Here is a 17,504-nt window from a genome sequence, read left to right on the forward strand (position 1 = left end):
GAATAAGAAGCATTCATGGGATAATAGCATTCGGAAAACGTAGTTGCTTGCACATGAAATAATTAGGTCTACCATCTAGCAATTCAGTGTACAAAAGTCTTTTTTCTGAGAGAACTTTCTTGCACTGCAGTTTCTAATTGTTGATATTTTATTAAGAGTTTTGCTGATGAAGTTAGGTAAACATGTTAGCAGGCCTGGATTAACCATTGTGCTAGGGTGTGGTAAAGCACAGGGGCCCCGCAGACAGAGGGCCCCACTTTTCCTAAAAATAAAATAAATAAAATAAAATAACAAATTTTTCCTGAAAAAAAATTTCTAGAAAAAAAATAAGAAAAGTGGGGCCCCTCTGTCTAAAAAAAGTAACACATTTGTCAATATATTTCCCCCTTCACGTGAAATAAAAATATGGTTTTTGTATTTTTTCTTTGGCAACACCGCAGCAAATAATTGCATCCATTATAACGTAAACATTGTTGACTTAATTTGCACATGCTTATTTAATCATCGATCACGTGCTATTTCAAAGTTATCTAACTTACCTAAGCAAGGCTCGGTTTCCTCTGCAAGCGAAACCAGCTTACTTCCATTACGCTCCACGTAAGCTGGTAAGGGCCTCCATAAAATTCATTAGCACAGGGGCCCATTTGACCTTAATCCGGGCCTGCATGTTAGGCTACTCTTGAAATAGCCTAACACAATTTTTGTAAAGCTCTGTTACAAGATAGTGATAAAAATGTTGTCCAACTACATCCAATTTCGGTGCACCAGTGTCTAAAAAAAACGAAAACAAATAAAGAAGTGGATGTTGACAAAATATAACAGAGTACAGACAACAGATATCACAACACACGATATTAACCTATAACGAAAAGGCTGTAACGTTAACCAAATCATGGTAAAGGTTTAGTAAATAATTTAAATACATGTTTGTTCAAACTTTTCATTTTGTGTAATGCTCCTAAATAGGTAAATTTTGGTCCAGATGGATGGCAATTGGCAATTACCAAAGTGTAAATATTTTTGTATTGTGATGTAAAACAAATAAGATCTACTTGATCTATTGGACTCTTTGTGTGCTCTGAATACATTTGTAGCCTAAAAGTATTAGGCTCACTGCCTGACTCTGAACTTTGGCATATTGGTATCATAACAAGTCTCCGTCCACAAATAAAAACACAGTTGAACCCTAAAAGGTCACTGTAGCTAGGTTTGTACAAACAAGACACACAATGGTTTAGCGAATTGTCTTTAACACAATTACACCAGTAAAATCATCCACAGACGTCTAGCGACGTCGGCAAGCACAGAATCGATATACAAAACATATTGTTCACTGACAAAACACAATTATGAAAGTCTTGTTATTTCTTTGTATCCGAAGTTTAGGACCTACCACTGTTTATTTCGGTTTCTTTTTGTTTATTTTTGATACCTGAAGGTTTTAAAAACAACATCGCCACAACTTCATCGTTGTTTTTCTTTCGAAAAGACAATGAATAAAATGATGGAAGAAGGAAACTGTATAATACCATGCTGCTATTGAAATACACTGCTATTGAAATACACTATACACCTTTTAGTGCATGATGCAGGATCAAATTTAAGCATTCAAAACTTATTTTTCCAATAGACCAACGCACAATGGACCAACGCACAATGGCTACTTGTGCTGGCTGAGTGGCTGATTGCTATCCGGGCTTTAGGCAATGATCGATCCAAGAAATTTTGGCCAACAAGGTTTATATTTTGTATTCGCAATTTTTCTTATCAACCATATAATTGACACATGTCCGTTGTTACTTAATTATCAGTAACGTTGCCAGACAAAAAGTTTAAAGGGACCTAAAGTGTCAAATTTAAATTTTTTTAGTAATATTTTAGATAAAATATCACATTTTCCAAACAAAAAATTGTTTTGTATATCTTTCTGTTTCGCAAATACAATGAAATGAAAATGTGCCACCTGATGGCGCATTGGTGCAGTGTTTGGCTGATATAGGTTTAAACGGAAAAGATATGCAACTTATTGCTAAGCTATATAGGACCCAAAAAACTTATATTCAGAATGAAGGCAGCTTATCTGGTGCAATTAGTAAAAATCTCTTCAGATGTCTGAAACTAGACAAGGATTAGGATTTTTGCTTGGACCACAAAGACAGCGATGAACATCACTCTAATTCGAGCTCCGACAACACCAGTTCTGACAGCTGTCGGATGAAAAACTTGCATTGGTGTATGTATGGAAATTATGACATCAATCATCATACTAACAATAATAGAAAGCAAACACTGCCAGGAAAATGACGCCGTGGTAGCCAAAACCAACACAGCCTGCCAATGTCCGCTACAATCCAAGCTAACATTTTGGTTAATAATTTGCCGACTTCGGCTTCAATGTTGCCAGATGTTTTTTTTTAATTTTGCCTTTTTTATTTTTTAAGAATTTAATTTCACTTTAAGTTGTCATCGAAATTGAAGCAGCAACTTTCATAACAATTAACAAGAAAAAGCACTGTTGTTTTTCGATAAAGTTGTTGAACTCAATACGAAAAACAAGAAATAATATTTTGAAAAAACATTACCGTACAAACAAAAATTTTATTGTTTATCGTTTTGTATCCAGTCGGAGTCGGCCTTTTTTAACGACTCCGACTCCAGACATGCCAAAATTCTTCCGAATCCGACTACACGACTCTATGACTCCACGACTACATGACTCTACAACTAACTTACATGACTCTGACTTCACAGCCCTGGTTTTACTGTCCTTATTGACCTGTTTCAAAGTTTTATTAGCTTTTCACCATGCTATTCGATCCAAACGCCAGCTCGTATTCAGAGATGTGGATCCAGGTCGATCGAGTTTTGTGGACACTGCGTTGACAGTGGCTTTTACATAGACCTACTATAAGTCCCGGTTTGGCCGGGATAGTCCCGGTTTAAACGTCTGTCCCGGTGTCCCGTCCCGGTTAGCAAAATGTCCCGGAATTTTACTTTAGTGAAATTTTCAAAATTAACTCCAACCTGATGCAAAATTATGAAATAATTCCGTCCCAAAAGGCATAACTTTGCTTTAACTCGAGGCTTATTTTAATATCTTAATTTTTTTAGCTTATTAGGTTGAGTAAAATATCGCGTATAGCTTGAGAAATCCTTTAGTTAGGGAATAATGAGTGACGTTTAATGCGTCATTATTCTATTGACTTCAATGAAACGATGAAGCCAATGGTTTCTGAATGCATCCCCCTATAAATGTTATTGATTTGTGAGTTAGTGCAGTAGTTCGCAAACTGTGCGTCACGACGCCCTGGTGCGTCGTTTCAATTTTCCAAGGGCGTCGCAGAAGAGTTTCGTTTCGTAGCTGAATTCAGATTATCTTATAAAGATGAGGTTATCCAATTGATTAACAGTTTCAGTTGTCATCAAAGTTGTTAACTTCATTAAAACACGCCCACTGAAGTCAAGAGTTTTCAAAAAACTTTGTTGAGAAATAAATGCAGCGCATCGGAGTTTGCTCTTTTAATTTTCATCCAGGTGGCTTTCGCTTAGAAAATTCTTTGAACGCTTCTACGAATTGGTGGATGAACTTGAGGCTTTTTTGCAGCAAGAAAATAATCCACTTGCAGATTGTTTAGCTCAGAACAATTTTTTATTGAAATTGGCTTACTTTACTTGTGTGATATCTTCGCCAAACTGAACATTTCTTTGCAAGGGCCGAATAAAAGCGACATTTCAGATAAAATTGCAGCATTCGTTAAAAAGCTGCTATTGTGGAAGAAAGATATAGCAAACCTGTCTGGAAGCTCTCGATACTTCACTTTCTTGTCCAATTTGATTGAAAAGAAAAGTATGACGCTGCCTTCAAATTTGTGAAGCATATTTGGGCAACATTTGTCCAAGCTCGAGTCGAAATTTGCAAAATACTTCCCGAAAAATATATCAAACTACGAATGGATTCGTGATCCTTTCGTCCAACCTACTCCACTGTCTTTTACTGCACAAGAAAAAGAAGCCTACATTGACCTTTCTTGTGACAGTTTCCTAAAAAGGATGTTTCATTCAGGAAATCCGGCAAATTTCTGGATTTCAATGAATGGCGATTATCCAGCTTTGGTGAAGAAAGCACTACGAATTATTATCCCATTTGTCTTGTCACGTCATATTTATGTGAAGCAGGATTTTCTGCCTAATTGGCGGTGATAAAAAGCAAATTTCGATCACCAATAAACACTGAAAGAAAAATGCGGGTGGCAATTTCAAAAATTCTCCCAAGATTTAATGAACTTTGTAAAAACAAACAAGCCCACACGTCACATTAAAATAATATGCATTGCTTTTTGTTGTTGTATCAACAAGCAAAACTTTAATAATAAGTTTCCTCATTAACTTTTATTTGCTGGCGCGTCGCAAGTCAAGAAAACTTTTCCAGAGGCGTCGCAACAAAAAAAAGTTTGAGAACCACTGAGTTAGTGTTATTTCTTTGTTCTCAGTGTTTGTTCTTTTTTTTTCTTATAAATGTTTGATTTGTGACTTGGTGTTGCTTAAATTAACATGTATTTTCCTTTAAATAAAGTAATAAAAATTTTTATTCAATCTATATAAGTAGAATACTTTATTATGCAATATTAAAGCTTATAAATATAAACGTGGAATAAAAATTTGCCAAGCTCAGGCCTTCGGCCTTTCGTCCAGTTATTTCGTTCATAGTTTTGAGTTTGTCCCGGATTATGCCCAAGAAATTATGGTAAGTTAGGCTAAGTCTACTTTTACATGTCTTAAAAACCAAAGACAGAAGGGACAGCTTCAGGGGATGAGTAGGCTATGTGTTGATCGATCGGGAAAGCTTTTTGGCTCTTGCAGAGCTCAATCCTGGCAGTTTCGCATATTTGTAGGGGCTTTGAATCACTGACGCAAGCCCGGTCACCGAGGTTGACAGAGTGCAGTTTTCGATTGTTGAAGTCTTGTTGCCAGGGAATTATTCCATCCATTTGATGCCACTGAATGGAGAGCACCAGTCCTTAACGTGCGTTACTCAAGTGCACACCCCGAGAGTCGAACCAGCGCCGCTTGATCTGGAAGCTTCTTCGTTCCAGAAATCCCGCGCTAACCAACTAAGCTATCGGGGCGGACAATTTCTCAGGCGTAGGCTTGTTTTTATATGCTTAAACTTTTTTCGTTTAGAAGACTTGATCAAATATTTTTTTTAAACTTGTAGTTTTTTTAGATGAAGTAAGTTTTTAGATGTCATTGCAAGATGAATTGATTAAAATTGTTTGGACTAATTTTGCTTGACCTCAAATTTTTGGGTGGTTTTGAATGGACAAAAAACGTCTGGCTAAACTCTTTTTCAACACCCCTTTTTCTGGTCAGTTAACTCACCGTGGCCGAGCTGATGATTCCGTTATTTTGAATCATGCCATAAAAATGTCTTGCTTTGAATAGCTTACTATACTGCACAAAAATATCTGTTAAAAAAAATCACAAAAAAATCTTTTAAAAATGGTTTTGACCATTTGTAAAAACCCACGAAAAAATCTTGTTCTAAGCAGATTTAAAAAAAAATTATAATATACAAATAATTTTGTCGGAACAAAGCGATTTATTACAAACAAAACGAAACGTTTCTTCAACCAAAAAAATCTTTTTAACAAATCTTGGGAACTTTTTCTACCGTGCCAGAGTACCCATTCAAGCGAAGAGCACAGCATGTGGCTGAAATATCATACGTTTGCATTTTGCAGCAATGAAGTGAGGAGTAATGAGAAATATGTTTAAAAGGAGGCCATCATGGTCATGCCATTGCGAAGAAGGCCGTAAACTGACAAAATCTGACTGTTCGATGTACTTAGAAATTGATTTGTTATGGCTTATTCTTTTCATTTATTTAATACTATTATCATGAAATGATTGTAGCCTATGATGGCTTTCATTTGCCAGGATGGTGACATGGCTAGACTACCATGGACTGACAGAACAAAAGTAACTAGAAGGCTAACACCTGTTTGTTTAAAATAAGAATCTGAGGCTGTTCAGGCAAATGATAAGTTTGTGCAGTATAGACAACGGACAATTCAATTGGTAACCACTATAAACTGTTTTGCACTTTTGCTAAAATATGCAATTAGGTCAAAGATTGGTGTATATAAGTGATGCCAAATTTTTATCGCATACCGGTAGGCTATGATTTTTGCTTACCACATATCGACAATCGAAAACAAAAAGTTGTAATTGCATTTTTACACTTTAGAGTAAAAGGCAAAAAAACAATTTTTTTCTTTGTTAGATTTCGTTAATGCTTTTACTTTGAGCATTAATATCTGTAACTATTAAATGAAGCATATTTCTATATTTTATTGATTGCCACATATCTTTTTCGATAAAATTTTCAAATAAAAGAAATCAAGAGCAATTTCTTCTCGATATTATATTATGAATGTGTTACATACGTCTTTTTTGTTTTCAAATTTTTCATTCTGAATGGCTCGGGCTATTTCGTTATACAAACACGATAGAAACAAGCTGAAAATAATAGTTGATAGCCTTAAGTGCATAGGTTTTGGAAATGCAAAAAAGGAAATTTCTCAAAAATGTTACTTACGACTTTCTTGTTTTCGACTGTCGATATAGTAACCATAGGCTAGCCCAGTGGTTCTCAAACTTTTTTTTGTTGCGACGCCTCTGGAAAAATTTTCTTGACTTGCGACGCGCCAGCAAATAAGAGTTAATGAGGAAACTTATTATTAAAGTTTTGCTTGTTGATACAACAAAAAGCAATGCATATTATTTAATGTGACGTGTGGGCTTGTTTGTTTTTACAAAGTTCATTAAATCTTGGGAGAATTTTTGAAATTGCCACCCGCATTTTTCTTTCAGTGTTTATTGGTGATCGAAATTTGCTTTTTATCACCGCCAAGGCAGAAAATCCTGCTTCACATAAATATGACGTGACAAATGGGATAATAATTCGTAGTGCTTTCTTCACCAAAGCTGGATAATCGCCATTCATTGAAATCCAGAAATTTGCCGGATTTCCTGAATGAAACATCCTTTTTAGGAAACTGTCACAAGAAAGGTCAATGTAGGCTTCTTTTTCTTGTGCAGTAAAAGACAGTGGAGTAGGTTGGACGAAAGGATCACGAATCCATTCGTAGTTTGATATATTTTTCGGGAAGTATTTTGCAAATTTCGACTCGAGCTTGGACAAATGTTGCCCAAATATGCTTCACAAATTTGAAGGCAGCGTCATACTTTTCTTTTCAATCAAATTGGACAAGAAAGTGAAGTATCGAGAGCTTCCAGACAGGTTTGCTATATCTTTCTTCCACAATAGCAGCTTTTTAACGAATGCTGCAATTTTATCTGAAATGTCGCTTTTATTCGGCCCTTGCAAAGAAATGTTCAGTTTGGCGAAGATATCACACAAGTAAAGTAAGCCAATTTCAATAAAAAATTGTTCTGAGCTAAACAATCTGCAAGTGGATTATTTTCTTGCTGCAAAAAAGCCTCAAGTTCATCCACCAATTCGTAGAAGCGTTCAAAGAATTTTCTAAGCGAAAGCCACCTGGATGAAAATTAAAAGAGCAAACTCCGATGCGCTGCATTTATTTCTCAACAAAGTTTTTTGAAAACTCTTGACTTCAGTGGGCGTGTTTTAATGAAGTTAACAACTTTGATGACAACTGAAACTGTTAATCAATTGGATAACCTCATCTTTATAAGATAATCTGAATTCAGCTACGAAACGAAACTCTTCTGCGACGCCCTTGGAAAATTGAAACGACGCACCAGGGCGTCGTGACGCACAGTTTGAGAAGTACTGGGCTAGCCTATGAGATGTTAGTCTTCTTGTCACTTGAGCATGAAGCATACTTTTTTTCTTTTCTTCATTCTTTAAAAAGTAAAAAGCCTAAAAAATCAATTGAAAAAAACATCAATTGAAAACCAAAAACTAGTCACATAGCCTAGTTAGTGCACAAGTTGTTAACATTATTGATAAATAAAGGCAGTGGCTATTTGACTGGCGCCGGTCTTTGAATTTGAAACACTATTTGACCGGTCATGACGTCACTATACAGTCACTTTTTTCATTTTCTCTTTCAAAGCAAAAGACGAGAAGCGCGTATATAAGTTCTAAATTAGACAATTTTATTCAACTCGATCCGTGGCGCGTGCGATACTTTGCCGGCTCCTATTCTAGAGGGAATGAGTTCGATACTACCCGGAAGCGTTCTTTTTTTTTTTTTAACTGAATTTTGACCCGAAGTGCATTTTTGTAGTCAATTTTTAATTTGAGTTGCATTACATTTACATACCATTACCATTTTTTTAAAAGAAGCATTGTATATAACTAACTTGTTGAGAGCAAAAATGTAATGCTTTGTTCGGCAAACACGGTCACATCAATCAATCATTTTATTTTTCGTTATTAACGCGTCCGGGACGAAAAAGATACTTAGATAAATCGATATAGACCTACCAGCACGTTAATGAACGGGAAAAGGTGGCAAAACCTTGAAAGGTTTAAAACGTGCCTGAATGAAAAAATATGTAGTAGGTTATATATCAGTAGTTAGCACGGCCACAAACGGAAAATTACCCAGAGAAATTCTCAAATTCCAGCAAATTAAAACTTTATTACTCACATTTGAAAAGACATAAAAAATTGGGGTGTAGGCAACTCAAATTAAAAATTGACTACAAAAATGCACTTCGGGTCAAAATTTAATTAAAAAAAAAGAAAAAAGAACGCTTCCGGGTAGTATCGAACTCATTCCCTCTAGAACAGAAGCCAGCAAAGTATCTCACGCGCCACGGATCGAGTTGAATAAAATTGTCTAATTTAGAACTTATATACGCGCTTCTCGTCTTTTGCTTTGAAAGAGAAAAAGAAAAAGGTGCCTGTATAGTGACGTCATGAACGATCAAATAGTGTTTCAGATTTAAAGACCGGTGCCGGTCAAATAGCCACTGCCATAAATAAACTGTTAATCTTTTTCTGTCAAATTATTTTAAATTGTAAAACGTTTACAAACACACAAATACACATCATGGGCTAACACATAAAGCTGAGTAACACAACCAGATTTAACAGATTGATTTTTAACACTCACAGAAAATGTGGGCAAGACTGGGCTACTGTATTTGTTCGAATAAGACACAGAATTTGGAGCTGGTGTACAAGTCTCCACCCTGATCTTAATTGCTATGACGTGAACAACTGAATATAAGTCCAAGATTGGAATCGATGAAGACATATTGGGTGAAGTGTCGCAACAGCATTCGAGTTGTTTATGCTTTCGCTAGTTTTCTTTTACTTCACTGTTTTCTAACCCTAGCCTTCAGGGTTAACTAAGGGTTTTGGTTGGGGTTAAAAAATAGCAAGACAGATAAACTCATCAAGACACAAAACTGCTACTTGACCCTATAATTTTGATTGATTTCAAACTATGATGTTATGGCATTTTGACCAAAGCAGAGATTTGTAAACCAGTTTCCAGAATTTTATACCAAATGTTCACTCACAAAGTTGGGATGTGACTTGTTCACAAATAATTTAAAAATTGTGCCTTAATAGTAGCTAGGTTGCATCACTCTAAAATAGCCGCATCATGCAATGGAACCACAAATAGTGGATTGCTCTAGCACATTAACAATCTCGTTTACTCCACGCATGTTCGCTTGTGTGCGCATTAGGGTGATTCATAAATTGAATTTTTTTTAATTCAATGGGGCACCCTCTTGTATCGTGTCAATACCTGAAAAAATAATCCTGTCAAATTTTTAGAGCAATTGAAAGCATTTTTAAGGTTGCTACCGACTTTGAAAGCTGCACATAATACACAAATGGGTCATTCCCTGTCAACGCAACAGGGTGTGCAAGCTCGATCCTCTTAGATTTTCTTGAAATTTACACTAAAGTTTCATATTGATGTATAATGAACACAAAAAAAATTTCAGCTCATTATCTCAAGACGTTTAGAAATTACAGCCCTTCGAAGTCACCAAGGTCCCTCAAAATGTGTTCGCATGTACAATTGTACATTTTCCTCCATGTTTGGGTCTTTATAACTTTTAATCTAAAGCATTTACAAAGCTGAAATTTGGTATTCTGATTAAGAAGCAGCCCTAGTTTTCATATCTACCACCAAAATTGCTAATTTCAAATTAGTTTTAGATATAGAACTTTTCAAAAATTGAATTTTTTTACATTTGAAAATTTTTTATCAATTTTTAATGTCCGCTATCTCCCAAACCAATAATCACAGAACTACCATTTTGCATATCATTAATCTATACTAGTTTATAATTAACCACCATGAGACTGACACCAAACAAATGTGAAATTATTGAAGTTTGGAGGGTGTAAAGATGGTTCGGGCTTCATCTTTGCACCCTCCAAACTTCAATAATTTTACATTTGTTTGGTGTCAGTCTCATGGTGGTTAATTATCAACTAGTATAGATTAATGATATACAAAATGGTAGTTCTGTGATTATTGGTTTGGGAGATAGCGGACATTAAAAATTAATAAAAAAATTTCAAATGTAAAAAATTTCAATTTTTGAAAAGTTCTATATCTAAAACTAATTGGAAATTAGCAATTTTGGTAGTAGATATGAAAACTAGGGCTGCTTCTTAATCAGAATACCAAATTTCAGCTTTGTAAATGCTTTAGATTAAAAGTTATGAAGATCCAAACATGGAGGAAAATGTACAATTGTACATGCGAACACATTTTGAGGGACCTTGGTGACTTTTGAAGGGCTGTAATTTCTAAACGTCTTGAGATAATGAGCTGAAATTTTTTTTGTGTTCATTATACATCAATATGAAACTTTAGTGTAAATTTCAAGAAAATCTAAGAGGATCGAGCTTGCACACCCTGTTGAGTTGACAGGGAATGACCCATTTGTGTATTATGTGCAGCTTTCAAAGTCGGTAGCAACCTTGAAAATGCTTTCGATTGCCCTAAAAAATTTGACAGGATTATTTTTTCAGGTATTGACACGATACAAGAGGGTGCCCCATTGAATTAAAAAAAAAATCAATTTATGAATCACCATAGTGCGCATGTAGTGCACTGTGATCCATACTCAGGAAAAGGCAACTACAATATGTACAGTGTGCAATTTGCAAGAAAAGATCTTTGTACCAGTTTGACAGGCCTAAGTTGGAGGTGCAACTAATGCTTGAATAAATATGGTAGTGTTTCTGAAGTTAATGTGGTCCAGGAGTGACCGGATTGCCAAACATTTTATTATTTATTTTTGAAAAATAATTAAATTTTTAACCCTTTCAAAAGTCACGGTGACAATTTTTAGCTTTGTTAACTAAAAAAGTTTGCATCAATATGTATGAGATTAACAAGTGAATAAAGCCTAGTTTCAAAATTTTCTTTTTTGTATTGTTTGCAAACGTGCCTGATAGCTCTTGTTGCTTCTGAACTGCATCAGCAGCAGTCCAGAAGTTACTGCTATTGTAAGAGGGCATGCTAATTAGAAATTGGTGTGAGAAAACTTATAAATAAGTAGAAACGAATGCAGTTAAAACTACTTTTGCATATTTTAAAACTATACTACAGAGTAAACTGTAAAACTAAGAAAGGTTGAAAGATTTTATAGCTGTGGCGTACGGTGACCCTTTTTTTGGGTGTTTACAAGATTTAAAAAGTTCCAAACACATTCTTAATTTGCACAGTAACTCTTTATTTTGATGAACAGTTATTAAGAAAATTATGTGTGTTTGAACCCTGTTGAAAAAAGTGAACATCCAAAATAATGGTCATTTTGCCACTGTTTTGTGTACATACATATTTTTTCAATTAGTTTCATTTCTTGACTTTTCGTGATGTATATTGGCACCAAGTGCTGGAAGTATGTGAGCTATATATTGAAGAATTGCCAGGTTGTTTGCATTTACACATTTTGTGGGAATTGTGTTTGTCAGGTGTAGTCAATGTTGAAAGGGACTGATCACTGTGTGACACTGTTATTTCAGTCGGCTGTGTCAGTCGTGCAATCATGTGAAGCTTCTCTTACTGGCAAGCTTAGCTCCAACATCCACTTGATTTGTTGTTACTTTTTATCTTGTAACCTCACATTGAATATCTTAATGCACGACTTTATTCATGTAATTCCTTGTTTCTCAATGTATCATCTGCATCTCCATCCAAAGATTATATATGTTTATTTTTATGATTTTCCTTTATAGCCTACTCATTTAACTACGATATATAATTATCATTTTTCAATTTTAAGTAAAGTCAAAATTATGCTTTTTGACAATTTGCTGGAACATTGCACTGCTACAATTGAAATACTTGTAGTTTAATGTTGAATTTGAATAACAGGCACCTAATGATATACTATCAAATTTTGCACAAATACATAAGTGATTCAACTCAGCTGGTACTTGGTTGCTCTTCCCTAACCTTACAATGAGTCAGTCCACTCCTCAAGGAATTCCAGTTCGCCGAGTTCTTGTAAGATTTCTTGGTTTAGATATGCGGTGAACTGCCAGGACTGGTGGTGTTTAATTATTCACGGCTTAAAAATTGTTGTGCCTTGCAAATAAATAATTTTTTCATAGTTTTTTTTACACAATTTTAAGTTATTTTTCTGCAATATTCAATTTTTTTAACACATTTTTGTTTGAAGGATGGTATCAAGTTTGGTTACAAAACGTTTGTGTGATAGCAATCTTGGTAGTTTTTATAAAAGTGTGGTTATTGTTAAGATTGTTTGATTTTTTTTGTAGTGTAATTGTGGTGGCTAGTGGCTACTTTCATATATATTATATAGCCTACTGTATTACATGTAACTTTGTTTTTTCTTTCAGCTTAATCACTTATCTGAGTTACCTCATGGATATGGCACAACTCCGGGTGGTACATTCTTCTCCACAACTCCTGGGGGTAGGCATCCAACGCTGTTATGTAGTTAAGCTACGTAATATTGTTTCAAGCAAAATTTATTTTCGGGTAACTGTATGCAAAATCAGTTGTTTGCATACAATATATTCACGTAAATCTCATCATGCAAGGATTGTAGTTCAGAAACCATGATTAATTTTGCTGAGATCAGAGATATGTGCTTTGAAAACATGCCAGTCTTGCATGCTTAGCACTTGTAGACATACTTGCTACAGATATATGTACAATGTACAATTGTACATGTAATGATGTATGTGAGATACACTACACATCTTACTTGCAACCAACTATTTTTGCACATTTTAATCCCTTTAAGAATGGTTATGTACAATGTACATATATTTTTTTCACTCTTTCGTGAGCTACTCTTTTGCTTTCATGAAAAACAGTAGTATATATATCATGCATATTTGTACTTCGTGAAACGATTATGAACAACATGCGCAAGATTGTTAACACACTATGAAAATATCAATCGTTTTTAGGTACCCGGATTATTTATGACCGTTCTTTTCTTTTGAAATGTCGATCATCTCCTATGGCCAACACACCACCCATAAACTTGCCTGACATACCTGGTGTAACAAGCCCAGACAAGTCTCTTAGAAACATTTGCACCAAAATAGTTGAGGAAGAGGAACCTAGCGGCAAAGAGAACGGAGGTATAATGGCATTTTACCTAGTTAATAGACCTTTAAAGATTTGTCATTATTGCTGATTAAGCAAATTTTTATTGTGTTCAATGTTGTTTAAGATGGACCAAGTTCACTTGAGTAAATATTTGCATAGATGAGATCTCTGCAGCAATGAATGATGGCTTTGTCAGGCTGTTGCTGCAGTGACAGAGCTATTTGTATTTTCTCAAGGTGCTAACCTTGATTTTTCCAAATTAAATCAGAACATAAAAAACTACATGCTTCTATTTATGCATTGCAATTATTTCTTTTCAAAGGCAGTGAAACAACTTTTGTTTGTGTGAACATAACACATGTTTGACATGCTTAATTTTGTGTAATGTTGCATGTAAAAGTATTCCATCACATCTTTAATGTAATTAGCGTGCTAGCAATTTAACCTTATTGCATACTACGGCATGTCTAAATATTGTAGAAAAATAACGCATGCATTGCGTCACAGTAAATAAAATACTACACCCATCTGCAGTAACTTCCTGTAGTCACTCTACGTTTTAGAAAATAGATTGTGATTACTACATTACCACTAATGTGTAAGTCTATTAATATGACTTCATTACAAAATCATAAGCTAATTATAAAAGTTTGCGTTTTATCTGTTAAAAAAAAACAACTTAATTTTAGCGTAACTTTTATGGCAGAGTTGCATTGCGTGCCAGAGCAAGATCTCTTAAAAAGTGGATTGCCGATCTGATGTTTTCGTTCTTGAATCAATAGATATTATATTTACTTAGTCAAGCGTGACATCACGCCACCAGTCTCACTATATCACCATAAAATCCAACATCAGAAAAAAGGAAATATCTTGCTCAGTATCTGACAGTTACAGTTCATTGATAATAAAGCAAAGCTCGACGAATGCAATTAATTGTTATGTGTGAGCTGTGGAGGACTGGAGGTGGTGGACACACTTTCTCGTATTTTCTCAACACTTTTGAAACTGACACAACGATTCTATTAAGTCAAATGTACATAACAATGAAGTCATTGAATTTAGACTTATCACTATATGGCATGATATGCTATCTGTTGTAAAATTTCTTAATTTTATTCCAGTGCAACAGAAGTTAGATTACATTGAGATTTTGAGAGGTGTTTCTAATGCGTGGATTTTACACACTATTTGCTTCTCCGATTAGTCTATTATTGGTGTAAACTAATTTTCTAACCTTTGAATTGCATGTTAGAAGTGACTTGATCTGTGATGTAGTAATCTGGTACAGTTTGTATAATTGCATGTGCAGGTAGAGCTTATCTGATTAACTCCGCGTCTGGATACGACCCATGCATGAGCCTGAAAAGCCCTTTGCAGCAGTTTAGACAACGTAGCTCCTATCAGGAAAAGACAGCTGACGAAGCGAAGTGCCAAGAAGGTGATAGAATCCAAAGATGGATGGGAAACCAATATAATGAAATGCGAGTTTCATCACGCAATCTGGGTGATGAAGAAGGACATCACACTGAGCCTAACAGCGCTGTGCCGTTGGTGTCCAGCGGAAGGGCATATCCGAGCAGTCAGCTGAGCTTATGGCGTGAAACTAAATCCCATCAAAGTGATCCTCAGTCTGTAACGCAGCCAACGAAATCGGCATCTTTCGCCGACCCGCACCGGAAAAACGAACTTTTTGCGGGTCAATCGGAACTTTCGACCTACCGAAGCAAAGAACGAGGTCGCGCTAAAGCAGCCTGGCAGGAAAATTTGTGCGACTCGCTTGAAAACCTCTACAAGACTTACAGCTGTAACAACTTTTTACCATTCCCACCTCATAATAATCCAGCGTACATGAGCTACACACCGGCGTATGGGCAGTATAATTTTGGAAACCAGGCAGGGAAGTCTTACGACACCAATGCCAACTTAATCCAATGAACACACTCTCAATTTAGTGTTCACATTGCTCAATAACAGCAACACCAACGTGCTTTTGTATGTGCTTTATTTCTCTCTCTTAACTGTAGAATTAACAAAAAAGATGTGCTGCATGCTATTTTAAGTTATTACTCAAGGTAATTTTGTTTAGTTTGCTAATGTTGTTGTTTGAATATGCTTTGGCATTAATTTCATCTCATTTTTCTTTGCCTCCGAATGTCTGTACACGTTCTTGAGATGCATTTGCTGCCGTCAACACGCAGTTTGTGCTGACACATCTTGAGACCGTTAACCTGCCATACGGCAATGCTATTTCAAACTTTGTGTGATTTTTTCACGAAATTTTGTAGCATGCTACAAACTGCCAGTCATCAAAAAAAGTACTGTATATTAGTGCTGCATGTTTGCATAAATACGTCATGGAAAATGCTTATAACTTTTTTTTCATTGGTTCCCTGTGCTTCACGTGTTTACAATAGAATTGATACACAATTTGAGCATGCCATGTAAAACGAAACAGGTCAAAATATTCTTGTTCTAGATAACAACAAGGACGACGATCACCAATTTGACATGGAGATCTAAACCGCGCATGTCGTTGTAATTAGGACTCAACAATTTGTCCGCACGTGGAAACAAGCTTCCAATTTATACTGCAACAAAAATACATCTCGGTCACACTTGAGCCAGCACTGCTTGGTATCAAATAGCGATTTTTGGCTGTTGAGGATGTTATGTTCGCTTTGCTGCAATTCCGTTTCTCGCGCTGGATTTACTCGATTGCGTGGAAGCACTGTATTCAATGGCTGTGTTACTTTCAGGGCTGGGTACGCCTCTGTGTTAGGTTATTTGTTGCTTTACAAAGCACTCGAAACTGGTTTAGCGCTACCTAGTACGTACAAGAAGCTTTTCCGTACTGGATGAATTTTAAATGTCTCTATGCAGTTAAATTAAATTCACAAAGAAATTCATTTAACAAGTTCTTTTTATTGTGGTCATTATTACATATTAGCAAGTAGCAACGACTATTTTTGTCGCGTTTCGTTGAAAACAAAAGCTTCGACGTAAGGATTTGTAATACTTCACCAAAAATTAATTCACCATCAAATACACCAAATTTCCACTGACAGTGTAAATCACTGACTTATTGCTTGTCAAGCGCACTTGGTTGCTGTGGACAATCTCTTTTGTGTTGCATCGAATTTTTAAACCTGGGTGTTGTGAATTTGTGGCCCTGATAAAGGCCTTCTGGTCTCGTCAGCGATTGAAATGTTTACCCAACGTCCAATTACGTTGGGTGTGCACAAAATACGTTAGCCCTCACTTTCTGTGAACTTTGCTTTCACTCGCTTTGAACCCTTTTATTTGCTCTGGTTATTTCAAGCTGGTTTTGACTAAAACGAGGTTGTTTTGCTAACATTTTGTCACTTCCAGTCGGAAAATCAGTTTTTTTTAGCATTGAACGAACGTCTGCAGACGTTGTTTAATGTTAAATAAGACTGATTTGCTGTAACTTGTGTTGAGATTCACTGTCCTGTTTGCCATTTGCAAAAAAATGCGCCATAGGAACGTTTACGTTCTGTTTTCATTAAAATTACCATGATACTTGGTAAGTTGTACCAGACTTCATTTCATCCTTAAGTGCCTAGATATGTCAATGAAAGAAGATGGAAATCGGAGTTCAAATACAGTACATGAAAATTCATTCTTTGTGTGATTGGCTAAGTTAAGTGTTTTACATAGTCAAAAGGTTAAGGGCTGAAATTGAAAAAAGTATATATATGTAGTCAATTGGTCATGTAATTAAGCTTTTAAAACAAACGGGATAAGTTATTGGCACCTTGCCAGCAAATCTATCCTCTTTTTACTATGATTATTTTCTTCCTGCCTTGTGTTATAAGATTTATTGCGACAGCGTGGAAGTAATTGAACCTGAAGGAAATAACGTTGCTTTTATTTTGATACAAAAATGAAACTTCACAGAAAAACTTATTTTGAATAGAAATT

The 17,504-nt window shown here is 35.5% G+C and overlaps 1 protein-coding gene across 1 annotated transcript; it reads left to right on the plus strand.

Moving 5' to 3' along the window:
* Positions 1-12,350: 12,350 nt before the first annotated feature.
* LOC145783441 (uncharacterized) lies at positions 12,351-17,202 on the plus strand. Its single transcript, XM_082595317.1, has 4 exons — positions 12,351-12,482; positions 12,839-12,914; positions 13,418-13,594; positions 14,872-17,202. Exons 1-4 carry the CDS (start codon positions 12,438-12,440, stop codon positions 15,495-15,497), a joined length of 924 nt encoding a protein of 307 aa, XP_082451443.1. The 5' UTR covers positions 12,351-12,437; the 3' UTR covers positions 15,498-17,202.
* The last annotated feature ends 302 nt before the right edge of the window (positions 17,203-17,504 follow it).

This window comes from Aplidium turbinatum, chromosome 14 (genome assembly GCF_918807975.1).
Source record: "Aplidium turbinatum chromosome 14, kaAplTurb1.1, whole genome shotgun sequence".
In the NCBI taxonomy this organism is placed as follows: domain Eukaryota; kingdom Metazoa; phylum Chordata; class Ascidiacea; order Aplousobranchia; family Polyclinidae; genus Aplidium; species Aplidium turbinatum.